The 13,094-nt window shown below is 46.0% G+C and overlaps 1 protein-coding gene across 2 annotated transcripts in view; it reads right to left on the minus strand.

The window, feature by feature from the left end:
• CDH2 (cadherin 2) overlaps positions 1–5,360 on the minus strand; it is a 193,801-nt gene extending 188,441 nt beyond the window's left edge. Inside the window, exon 1 of one of the 2 annotated variants that reach the window (XM_034762813.1) lies at positions 4,597–5,360. In XM_034762813.1, the coding sequence (XP_034618704.1) occupies positions 4,597–4,668 (72 nt within the window). In that variant the 5' untranslated portion in view covers positions 4,669–5,360. The remainder of the gene's footprint in view (positions 1–4,596) is intronic. The other variant, XM_034762814.1, reaches the window with a different exon arrangement.
• Between the last annotated feature and the right edge of the window lie 7,734 nt (positions 5,361–13,094).

The raw sequence follows: 13,094 nt of genomic DNA on the forward strand, positions 1-13,094 counted from the left end.
GTGGTTTTGCCAAAAGGATAAATTTACTACGAAATGTAATAAAACCAGTATAGTCTTCAAACAGTATTAACTTTCATTCTGTCTTTCTAAGTTAAGTTCAAACCAGCAATTTAGGAGTAAAAGGCTCCATAGCACATTATTACTTATCTATTTTTTCTAACATGTCTATCACCATAGTCTGAGCACCATCCAATCATCTTTCATAGATTAAAAATTACTGTCCCCCTTCTGAGTACTTAATTGCTATTCCCCTTCCCAACAAATGTTTGAAGGGTAGACACATTTCTGTCAACAGCACCACTCACTCACTTTATTTCTTCAATTCTACGTCCAGCTTTCCTGTTTCTATTTCAATTTTGTCCTTATCCCCAGTTTAAGCTCCAATGGTAGCAGTTGATGTTTTCATAGATTTGAAGGCCAGAAGTGACCATCTAATCTGCCCTCTTGTATTAGCCATAGAACTTCCCCAAAATAATAGAACATATCTTTTAGAATAACAGCCAATCTTAATTTAAAAACAGTCACCAATGGAGACTTCACCACAACCCTTGACAATGGTTAATTTCTCTCACTGTTAAAAATTTACGCCTTATTTCCAGTCTTAATTTGTCTAGCTTCAACTTCCAACCACTAAATCATGTTATCTGATAGACAGAAGAGCCCATTTTTAAATATGTGTTTCCCGTAGGTCCTTATAGACAATAATCAAGTCACCCCTTAGCCTTCTCTTTGTTAAGCCAAATAGATTGAGCACTTTGAGTCTATCACTATAAGGCATGCTTTCTAATCCTTTAATAATTCTCATGGCTCTTCTCTGAACCCACTCCAATTTATCAACATCCTTCTTGAATTGTGGACACCAGAACTGGACAGAGTATTCCAGCAGTGATCACACCTGTGCCAAATATAGAGGTAAAATAATTTCTCTACTCCTACTCAAGATTCCCGTTTATGCATGCAAGGATCACATTAGCTCTTTTGGTCACGGCATCATACTAAGAAATCTTGTTCAGCTGATTATCTACCAAACCCCCCAAAAAATTTTTCCAGCGTTTCTGCTTCCCAGAATAAAGTTCCCCATTGTGTAAGTATGTCCTACATTCCTTGTTCCTAGATGTATATATCTACATTTAGCCATATTAAAACACAAATTATCTGTTTGTGCCCAGTTTACGAAGCCATCCAGATTGCTCTGTATCAATGATCTGTCCTCTTTGTTATTTACCACCACCACCCCACGATTCTTATAGTAAAACAAATCTCTCCTTTTGCCTTCTCTTCCCTTCCCACCCCACCCACCACTTTGATGTTAAGCTTTTGCATAGCAGCTACAGAATCATGTTAAAATAGTTCATCACCAGAGACTAAGGGCCAGTTTCTAATCTCAAATGTTCTGATATGTTGCTGAAAAACTGAGTTTAGTATCTGCTCTTAAATCCCACCTTTCTCAAACATAAACTGAAGTTACAAAGGTCTAAGTCCTGATATTTTTCCAGTTCTAATGATCTTTCAAATAACTCAATTGTGACTGTTTCACTACACCACTAACAAATGATGAAGTCATCAATAATTTGTGGGAATGTGTCTTCAATACAACAAAGATTTGAAATGACGAAATAAACAAATTATCAGCAAATAGGAAGCTTGGGCATTTTAGAACAATCTCTCACTAATTAACTTCTATTTACCAAAAGCAGTCAATATTGAAAGAAGTTATAATGCATCTCTGAATTGTAAGTTTTTTCTTAGCAGTACATAAGAAAAAAATCTGTTTAAATAAAAGACTGGTTTTCAGATATGGGGTTATAAAACTGATTTCATACCTAAGTTCCAACTTTGTTATACTCTATTAAAAACAGCCCTAACCTGAATTAGTAGATACCCAAACAAGGGGGAAATTGGATTTCCCAACCGTAACTGAGTGATACGCAAAAACAATTAGGCTAGTTCCTGTCCTTAATTCATAGTTTGTGTTTTAATTTAAAAATCAGTCCTGCGTGAAAAGATGGTGGAATAATAGCCTACTGCAGAATTCATGATTTAAAGATTTACTAAGTGATATGGTGTATAAACAGAAGCAGAAAGGCACTTACAAGAAAGGCCACACAAAAACACCCATAAAGAAGCTGCAGGTAGGCTCTGCCAAGTTAATAACACAGAAACAACCGCCATCCAGACTCCCCCACTACACACAAACTCAGATAACAAAACCAACCTTTTTAGTGACATATCAAAACAAGTTTCTGAGAAGGGCAGCAGTTTCATATGGAAGGAACCTTGGCGCCCAGTCAGACACTTTTCTGTCACGAGAGAAACTAACATCCTCTTAAGCTAGAGAGAAAATCCCCCAGCTGTTTAGAATCAATGTTTCAGCACCTCCTATGCAGGGTGCAGCCATCAAACCATGGTAAAGGGGTAGAGAATGTGGGGGAGGAGGCAGAAAAAAGTGACTGAAAACAGAGGAGGGGGGAAGTGAGAGGGGAGCGATCTGAAAAACAAGGAGGGTTTTTAGTTCACTTCAGTGTCACAAGCAAGGGAGAGACGATGTAATCCAGGCTCTGCACCATGGACAGTGACTCTGCTGCTGCTGCTACCGCCTCCGCCTCCTTCTACCCAGCCACCAGCCCCTGCAGGACCAGGGGGAGGCCAGCCACAGCTACCAGCCTGTTCCATTCAGCATACACACACTGTCCCGCTAGTAATATCTCCTTCTCCTCAGTACCCACACACTGCGCTCCCCTCCCCCAGAGAGCCAGAAATGCCCCAACCATAAATACCATTAAGGGGGATGATCTGTGCCATCTGTCCCTCAGATTTACTGCCCTCTCTGCCCCTTGCACCCAGCTTCACACTCAACTCATAGCAATGCCAACAACCCAGATAATGACATTCATCCCACACACCCCACCCAGGAGCACTCTCAATCTCCTATCCTAGAAAGGACAAGTAACCCCACCCCAAGAACCCCCATTTCTAACTCTGTTGCGCACCCAACCACCAGAAACACAACATCCTATCCCTAGCCAGCAGCACCCAAACCCCTTATCGAGAAGGACATACAGTGGGGATACCCATCCCAGAATTTAGGGACCTAGTCACCCACTGATCACCCTATCCCAGGTACGCACTCCTCCCTCCACCTCCAAAGGATATTTCCCCCTCCTCCAACTCAACACACACACACACACACACACACAGAGGAGTCCCATCCCAAAGACACTCACCCACTCTAGGGACATCTAAACTTACCCCCACACACACACACACACAAACACAGGCTGCACAGGACCCCAATCCCAGGGGCACCAGCCCACGCTAAGGATACTCAGCTCAACCCTTGCTCCAGAGCCACTCCCCCTCACACTGAACGGACCCCTACCCCAGGGGCACCCTGCCAGACGCCAGACACTCCCCGGCCTCCCAGGCGCTAGGGTCCCCTCCCGGGAGAGGGGGCAGGGATGTAATACACATTCAGACTGAGGAGCTGTCCCAATGGAAATTCCCCGTTAGTAGCAGCGGGGGCAGGCGAGGCTGCCAGGCGGAGGAGGCGGCTGATTAAATTCTTCCCGGGAAAGGATTAGCGGGCACATGGCTGGGGGAGGCGGCGGCGGCTCTGCCTGCTCCTCCTTAGCGGAGCCCAGGGGCGATCCCCGAAGACCCCTCCCCAAAGCCGGAGCTCCAGCAGACGGGCTGCGGGGCGCAGTGCCCCCTACCGATAGCACCTCAGGGGTGGCGCCCCGAAACGGGCTGGGGTCCCAACCCGAAGTCCGTCCCCTGTCTCCCTACTAGCCGGTCCACCAAGCAGAAGGCGAACCAGCTCCTAGCCCAGCCCAAGCACAATGAGACCCCCGCTATTGCCCTTCACCCCCCAGCCCTTCCAACCCCACGGGACCCTCGCTTTTGTCCTCCCTCCCCAGCCCTACCAACCCCAGGGAGCCCCGCTATTGCCCTCCCCCCCCAGCCCTACCAACCCCACGGGACCCCCGCTATTGCCCTCCCTCCCCAGCCCTACCAACCCCAGGGGAACCCCGCTATTGTCCTCCCTCCCCAGCCCTACCAACCCCAGGGGACCCCCGCTATTGCCCCCCCAATCATCCCAACCCCAGGGGATCCCGCAATTGCCCCCAGCCCTACCATCAAGCACAATGGGACACCCCGCTATTGCTCTCCCTCCCCCCAGCTCCCAGGCAGAGCGGACCCCTTCTCCCAAGCAGCAAGGCACCAGCTCTCGGAAGCACTAGCCACCGGCTCCCCTCCCTTCCTCATGGGGCACCAGCTCCTCCGCCGTCCCTGCCCGAGGCGGGGGTATCATGGGGATGGGGCACGGGCACCAGCTCCGTCCTACCAGCCCGAGGCTCGGGCACCCGCTCGCATCTCCCCAACCTTTTTTTTTTTCCCCTCGGCTCGCCTCGGCCCCAGCCGTTCAAAGCAGCCACCTGCTCCCTGCAGCCCCCTGCCGGGGCAGAGGAGACAGACCCAGCCTGCGGGGCAGCGCAGAGACACCCTCCGTGTCCCCCTCGCCCCCGCTCCCCTTCTCCGGCATCGCCGCGAGCAGGGAAACAAAGAGCCACAACCCCGACCCCCCTTCGCCTTTACCTGCTGCAGGGCCGCCAGCAGCAGCAGCGGCGGCAGCAGGCTCCGCGGCGGCGCTCCCGCTATCCGGCACATGGAGGCGGGGTGGGTGGCGGGAGGGAGCGGCGGCCACCAGCGGTCTCGGGATGCCGAGCAAGTGCGGGGATCGGCGGAGCAGGGGCGGCTGCGGGCGCTGTCTGCCCCCCCTTGGGCTGGCGCCGAGCCCGTGGCGCTACTGCGGGGGCTGCTCTAGCTGGCTCCTGTGCAGGGTGCAGCGGGGAGGCGACAGAGGATGGGTTAAACTCGGCACCGGGTCAGGCGGCTGCTCCTCTGCTTCCCCCCGTCCTTGGTGCAGGGAGAGAAGGGGATGGGCTGGTGGAGCAGGAGGAGGATGGGCAAACAAAAGGCAGGGGGACGAGTAGTGCCGCTGCCGGGTCTGGCTCCTCAGCGGCTCCTTTGCTGCCTTCCCTGCTCCTAGAGAGCGTCCTCCTCGGCTGAGTTCAGGGCAGGCAGGTCCCCTCGCAGTGGGCAGCCCACTGTGCACCGGCAGCCCCGCCGCTGCTCCCGCTCTGCTGCATGCTCCGCTCCCGAGTCTCTCTCCCCGTCACTTTCTCACTCCTCCCCTCCCCCGAGCAGCCCCGCGCACAAACCCCTCCGCTCGCACAATGATAACAATGCCAGCCGGAGCAGCCGCTGCCTCTCTCTCGGCGTGCGTGTGTGTGTGTATACGCCTTCCCTGCGCCTGGCAGCTTCTCCTCCCTGGCTCTCCCTGCCGGCCGCACGGCCAATGGGAACCCAACTACCCGCAGCAGCTCAGCCCTGCCCCGCCAGGCATCATCCGCCCACAGGGTGGGCAGCAGCTGCCGCCCAAAAGAAGAGGGTTTGCTGCAGCCAGAGGGGAGTCACTGGGGGTGTCTGTGAATTGTTTGCAAATGTAGGTTGAGCTCTTCTAAGCCGGGGGAGGGAAAAATTCCCCGACACCCTGAGGATACCGCGACCAGACAACAAACAAATAATAACAATTAGCCCGGAACTTGGTCTGTAATTAGGAAAAAACACAGAGTGAGGAAAGGGCGGGGGGCGGGGTGAGAAATCGCCCCCTCTCCCGCCTCGCTAGGGAAACGAATGTGCAAAAGAAACAAACGAACTCCAGGCGCCGGTAGGAAGCGCCGAGCGTGTCCATTGTCTGATGCAAGGCGATCGCGGCGAGCCACCTGCTGGGGAGGGGGGGGTCGGCGCTTGGCGGCTTTGGCTTGCCACCTCTCCCGCCATCGCCAAGCCGTGCTTTGAACAGCCCCTTAGGAAGTTGCGGTCACTGTTTGTTACTTGGTTAGCGAGTTCCGTTTGTTTGTAAACTAGCGGCCTAATTTATCTGCAAATGTTTCCAAAGGCTGGAGCAAGGGTGAGCCGATAGCAAGGGTGAAAAATGGGGAGGGGGGTGTATAGGCACCTATAGCAGACAAAGCCCCGAATATCAGGACCAGGCGTCGGCAACACCATGTGGTGCAAGGGACACTTGACAAAATTACTGTACTTAGTGACGGACTGGGGGGGAGGTTGGTTATGTCATTTAGTCATTTAATTTTTTGAAAAATTACCACGGACCTCAACATTTTTACCAGGGACACGTTGCTGACCCCTGATCCGCACGTCTGATCACCCTAGGTGGGGTTGAACTCCAGCCTGTGGGTCCAAAAAAGGTCAGCAGGCATAACGGAAACGAGGAGGGTTGCTGAGTGAACAGTTACAGCAGCAAGTATCAGTGCTGGGTCATTTGCTGCGCTGGCAAGGATTCCCCCTCACCCACAGGTCACTGAGCAAAGTTGTTTTGTGTCCATGCATCAGAGCTCCCATCCTGGGACATAGGAAGGGGAGGATTTATAGGTGTTAGACCCCTACACTCTCTCACAAGCAGCAGATGCAAAATGGTGTGTTCCTTATTTTAAAGCATTTCATTTTACAGTTGAACTTGCAAGAAAAAAAATCTTTGTTTTGCTCGTTGATTTGGAAATAATAATGCAAACTGCCATGCAGCGATGTTGAGAGGAAGGCTTGTATGTATCTTTATATTTAGTTAGTGATGGGGAGGGGAGAATCTACAAATTAGTGCAATGTTGATTTCATTAGCTTCAGCCTTCAAAATACCGATCATTTCTGAGTTATGATGCAGCTCTTTACCCAGCCCAGAGAGAGAAAGAAGCCCTCTCCGCTGTACTCTCCTCACCTTAAACCCTGCCTATATGCATCTGATTAAGTGTGCTATAGCCCACGAAAGCTTATGCTCCAATAAATTTGTTAGTCTCTAAGGTGCCACAAGTACTCCTGTTCTTTTTGCGGATACAGACTAACACGGCTGCTACTCTGAAAGCTGCCTATATGGGCCATGGGAAGCCATACTCCTTTTTCTCCCTCTCCTTTTATGCCACACCTTGTCCCAGCCCCACACCCTATTACAAAAACTGGGATGAAGAGGCTTACTGTTGTGCTAGCAGTTCCTTGCCACGGGGGGAGCCTTGTTAGGGTATATCTATACATTCAGGGCTGCAGCGGCGCAGCTGTACCGCACAGCTGTGCCACTGGGTCCGGTGAAGACAATGCCAATTGGAGAGAGCCCTCCTGTTGGCATTAAAAAACCACCTCCGTGAGCGGCATAAGCTATGTTGGCGAGAGAAGTTCTCCCGCTGATGTTAGCGCTGTGCACATGAACACTTATGTTGGTATAATTCATGTCAACACCCCCCCCCCAGCGACATAAGTTTTGCCAACATAAGCTGTAGTGTAGACATAGCCTTAGGCCTGGTCCCCACTAAGTCCCCACTTCGGACTAAGGTACGCAAATTCAGCTACGTTATTAACGTATTAATTCGAAGTACCTTAGTCCGAACTTACCGCGGTCCAGACGCGGCAGGAAGTCTCCCCCAGTCGATGCTGCGTACTCCTCTCGGCGAGCTGGAGTACTGGCGCCGACTGTGAGCACTTCCGGGATCGATCCCAGAACATCGATTGCGTGCCGCCGGACCCTCCGGTAAGTGAAGACAAGGCCTTAGTCTACAAGTATATCTTTACTACCAAAAAAGTATGTTTACAGTGAGATATCAGGCATGAGTTCACAGACGTGTAGACTTTCAGGCCAGCAGGGACCACCATGATCATCTAGTCTGACCTTCTGCACATCACAGGCCACAGAAACTCACCCACCCATTTCTGTAATTGACCCATAATGTATCTTTTAATCAGCTGTCTTGATGTAAAATCCTAGTGGATTATATATTGGAGCTCGTTGTGTCACCAGAGGTCTTAACAGAAAGGAGAATCAGCCCCAATGTTTTGCAAAACAACTTTGTGACTTTAAAAGGCTGTGGTCCATGGGTCCCTAACGTTGTATGTTGTCACAAACAGCTGGGATTAATTTCTTTAAGAACTATAAATAATAGAAATTGCAAAGGCCAATAATTAGGATTATTAGAAATTCAACCCATGACTCATTGAAAGTGACCCTGAGCTGCACTGCTGCTGTTTGGAACATGGGATAGGGATAGAAGAATGAGTTTACCGAGTTTGCACTTGAGCGAGCATGGTGTTGGATTCAGGTAGCAATATCAATTTTTATCTTTTCCCCAGGCTTCCTTGGTCTAAGGATATTTCTGTCTTATCTATATTTCATTTGTTAAATAATATAGTGAGGATAAAGTGTGACTTTTTATGGGTAATAGATTTGTATTTGTATTTTCTATGCAAGTAGACATGATTATTAATATTTACATAATTATTTTATTTATTGAGAATTATTTTCATTTATCTAAAGCTTTAGATGTTTTACAAAATGCAAAGCATACAATATAAACAATCTCTGTGTATGTAAAATAAACAGAATGTCCAATAAGATAATAAAATAATAATTACCCAGCATCTAATCAGCCCTGGCCCTTCATATCTCTCAGCATATCCATTTCCAAAATGTTTGGAAAATAATAGCAGTGTGTCTGGAAGGTTACCACATGCAGGGTCTGGCTGACACTTTTCATGGTGCTGTTGCTGCCATTAAATTACTTAACAGAAACAGTCATACTATGAAATAAAAATTGTTTTCACAAAACCTTTCTATTCAGTCCTTCAGCCTTCAATAAGCTGCTGTCAAAGGATCGGATTCTTCCCTCATTGACACCATTGCAACTAAGATCAGTATCTGGCCCATGGCATTTTCCCACTGCTGGAGATGCTCCTACAGCAATGCAGTTCATGCTTTTCCAAACCCACCTGCTCAAGAGCACATTTTAATCTAGCTATTTTAAGATGAATGTCATGCTTATGAAAGGTGCCAAGATCACCACCACTGATGACTCTTGTCTTCTATTCATAGAACATGCAGTGGTGGAGCAAGCTTTCCTACATCACTCTGGCAGTGCAATCGAGATCAACTTTGATCTCAGGAGGCACCTGTATCATTGAAAAGTTAGTTCAGTCTATGTTAAATCTGCAACAAAGGTGCTAACCATTTGTCACCAGAGTTTCTGTGAAATGGGCACTGGGAACCGAACTAAGACCACCAAACCTTTTCATGTAGGTCACCCAACAGCCAGCAGATGGTGGCAGAGGTGATGCGTGGAGGGTGGAAGGGGGAGGATGCAGGGTCACATCCCCTTCCTCCCCTGATTTCTGTTAGGGTGGGAATCGGGCTGAATGTGGGTGAGAGGGACATGCCTGGGAAAGGCACTGGCACCTAGCATCCCACTAAGCCCCGTTAGGAGGTGCCTGGAGCAGGGAAGAGAGACTGGGCTGGTAGCAAAGCTCTGCCAGAGTGGGCACAGGGAAGCCTGCTGAGTCCTATCCCTTCCTTGCCCACAGTTACCAATGCTCGGCAGTACAGTGTCCAGACCCCGCTCCAGCACATGCCGTGCCCAACGGGGAAGTGATAGGAGAAGTAAGTGGGGAAGGAGCTATGAGGGGGTGGAGCAAGGTGGTGCCATCTTGAAGTGGGTGTGGGAGGTGCAGTGGGGTGGGAAACAGCTCTATAAATCAAAACTCCTTTGTCTCTTGTGTGCCTGCCCTGAACCCTGCTGCATATCACCAGAACCTTTACATTGTGCCCTCCTGCCCCAATCAATAGTTATGCGTCGCATTTGGATGGCAGTAACTTCCAGGGTGGATTGATTTAAATCAAAGATTTAAATCACTGATTTTAATAATGATTTAAATCACCAAGCAGGAAACCTTGATTTAAATTATTGATTTTAATCTTGTTTTGCATCTGTGCTTTTTAGTTATTTCCTAAAGGAAAGTTGATTCTCATTTGCTGATAACCATTAAAATGTTGATTTGCAAATAAATCCAGCCTTTGTACTAAATTTGATATTTCCCTTAGCTAACCAGGAGGATACATTATATTTAGACACATTTAAGTAATTATATAGCTTACTACACATTTATTCAGATTCTTAGTTTTTATTGTTTTTATTATGTTAGCAAATGGTGAATGACTCATTTCTTATTTATTAGATGATTTTTTTTTAACTCATGATTTTTATTCATAGAATGGAAGAGGAAAACAAGCTTTTCTCCTTTTTCAGTTCTTAGTTGGTTTCTCAGCTTTGAATGAGTTGGTCACTGGAATGAAGAAAATATTATCTCTCTGTACCTGCAGAAGAAGCTACTGCTATCAAAAGCTGATTAGGTACCTTACCCCAGATCTTCAAAGGGAAGCCAATGGGAATTAGGCACCTAAATAACTTGGAGGATCTGGGCCTTCAACAACAAACTCTGGTTTCAGGTGCTTAGCCAGTGACTTCCTCCAATTCAGTAGCTGGACTTCCTTTAAAACTTTGGCTGCAAGCAGGTACTGCTTAATATTTTTATTTAATTTAAATTATTTTAATAAATTATAGTAAGTTTAGGTCTTAATATAGATAGTCAACTTCAAATTTAACTTTAAGTAGGTTTATTTTTAAAAATAAAAATGTATGTAGTTTACATTAAAATTGATTTAAATGTAAAAGAACAATTTTAATTAAATTGTTGATTTTACTTCACCCCGGTAACTTCCGGTCTACATTTGAACTGGTAACCTAATGCTAAAAATCTTCATGCCATAACAAATTCACTGTTTATATTTACTTTTTTTTTTTTTTGAAGTAGCATAAGGATAATGGACATAACTTAGTTCAACCTAGAAAAACTCAAGGGGTTTCAGAAAACCCACATTAAAATCCCATGGGAAAACTAATTAGTAGATTCCCCAGTCCCTCACCTCTTCGCTCTGTGAGCACACACAACTCTAGTTATTGAGGTTATCACAGTCTAAGCGGAAAAACATGGTAATGGTAGCTCCTTGCTAGGTTATGGACAGGCAGTACAGCACAGGGACCTAACCTTGCTTCCAAGGATTATACTTTAAATAATATAAAGAATATTAACAAAACAAACTTTCTGGGAAGTAAAGAATCATGCTATAGAAACTGGCCAGGAAAGATGCATATAGCATCTATTGGACTTCTCTTTCCCCGGTGGCAGTGTGCTTTCACTGCTTCCCCGGCAAGTGCCTAGAGTGTGTAGAGAAGGAGGTAGCTTGAGTGGAGCACAGAGGGGCGAAGTGGGAGGTGGGACGGACGCATTAGTTCTTTTGGATGTAATACTGAAAATAAATTTGTACTTAAATATTTCTCAGACATGAAGTGTTAGAATCATTCACAGACCTTCAGGTCCAAAGACCACTATCAATACAAATAGTAGTTCTACTCTCTAGATACTTTATAAACTCATAGACTAAGGCCAAAAGGATCATCTAGTCCAACCTCCTGCACATTGCAGGCCACAGAACCTCATTCACCCAGTCCTGCAATAGGCCCATAGTCTCTGGCTGAGTTATTGAAGTCCTTCAAATCTTGATGTACAGACTTCAAGTTGCAGAGAATCCACCATTTAGTCTAGTTAAAACCAGCAAGTGACCTGTGCCCTATGATGCCTTCTTTTGTAATGGTGATAATTGTATTTTCTATAGAGGAAACTGGGAGATGAAGAGTACAAAGCTGCCCAGCATTATGAAATGATTTATATGCTGTTTATGTCCTCCTATATTTCAAAGAAAGAAACACAATTACATGAGTTCTAGATCATAGACTGTGTTCCCAAAATTGCAGATTTAAAAAAAAGAGACCAGAAGTGGTTTCAAGGGTCTGGTCCAGTGGTGCTAGAAGTTTAGAGCATTCAGAAATGTTGTAAGATGTGGATTCATGATTCACAGGAATTGCTTTTATTGACAACTAAGGTTAATTATAGTGGTGCTCCTCTTCAAAGCCTTGCAATTTGGCTGTAAAAATTCACTCCAGGTTAAAATTTGATACACTGTGGAAAATCCATTGCAGCAATAGTCTCCATACTTTCAGAAAAATCTGTTTGATGATTAAAAAAGATATTTTCCTGGTGTTGACTGCTTTTTTATATTTGTAGGACTTCAAAATGGCTTTGTTCTTTGAAATGACATTTTGGAGACTTTTTTGTTGTGTTGTGCAAATAATGCAAGTTTAAAATATCCCTAAATGCAGTATGTATTTACATGAGCAGGTCAGCAATCTGCATTTCATTAAATCTTTAAAACCTTATTTAGTGTGGCGGAATATTCCTGTGGTTAAATAAGACATTTGGAAGCTTGAGGATGTGGGTTTCATCCTGGCTGTGCCATAGACTTCCTGTTTAAAACTGGGCGACACCCTTAGGGATAACAATATACTGGCCTATGTACCTAGGCAGGGATGTAACTGGGAGTAAGACACCTGATCCCCATCCCTTTGCCCCCCCCACACACACACACCTGTGTGGCCCCTCAAGATGTTAAGATCATTTAGGAACTTTACTATGGATTTAGGTGCTTAATTTTAGGGTCTGCTTTTTGAAAAACTTGACTCTGTATTTGCTTCTTGTTTGCCTTTTGTTTCGGAGTGTGAACTGTACTGAGTTATGCTTGAATAGCTTCTGAAATGATGCTAGGGATTTTAATTCCTTAACACTTATTTTAAGGTTCTTTCTAATTAGGGCCCATGTGCTAAAAAAAAAAAAAAAATCCCATTTCTAAAGTGTCACGTTGAAATTTTTCATAGATTTTTAAGCCCAGAAGGGATCATTATAATCATCTAGTCTGACCTCCTGAAGAACACAGGCCATCAAATTGCACTCAGCAATTCCTGTATTAAGCCCAATAACTTGTGGTTTAGCTAGAGCATATTGTAAGAAAGATGTCCAAGCTTGATTTAAAGTGATTGAGAATCCACCACAACTCTTGCTTAGTTGTTCCAATGCTTTAGTTATTTTCATGGTCAAAAAAACCCTGTGCCTTTTTACTTGATTGCTTCCCATGAAGATATTGAATTTGGTTATTGTGTGGTCATTATTACTTCACAGGTCAATTACAGTCACATCTTGAACAAAATCCTGTGTCAAGACTAAGTCTAGACTCGTTTATGAAAAATGGTGAGAGTAATGCTTACCTACTTCACGGGTTGTTGTGAGGCGTTAGTTATTAATGTTTGTAA

The sequence above is a fragment of the Trachemys scripta genome, chromosome 2 (assembly GCF_013100865.1).
Source record: "Trachemys scripta elegans isolate TJP31775 chromosome 2, CAS_Tse_1.0, whole genome shotgun sequence".
Lineage (NCBI taxonomy): Eukaryota > Metazoa > Chordata > Testudines > Emydidae > Trachemys > Trachemys scripta.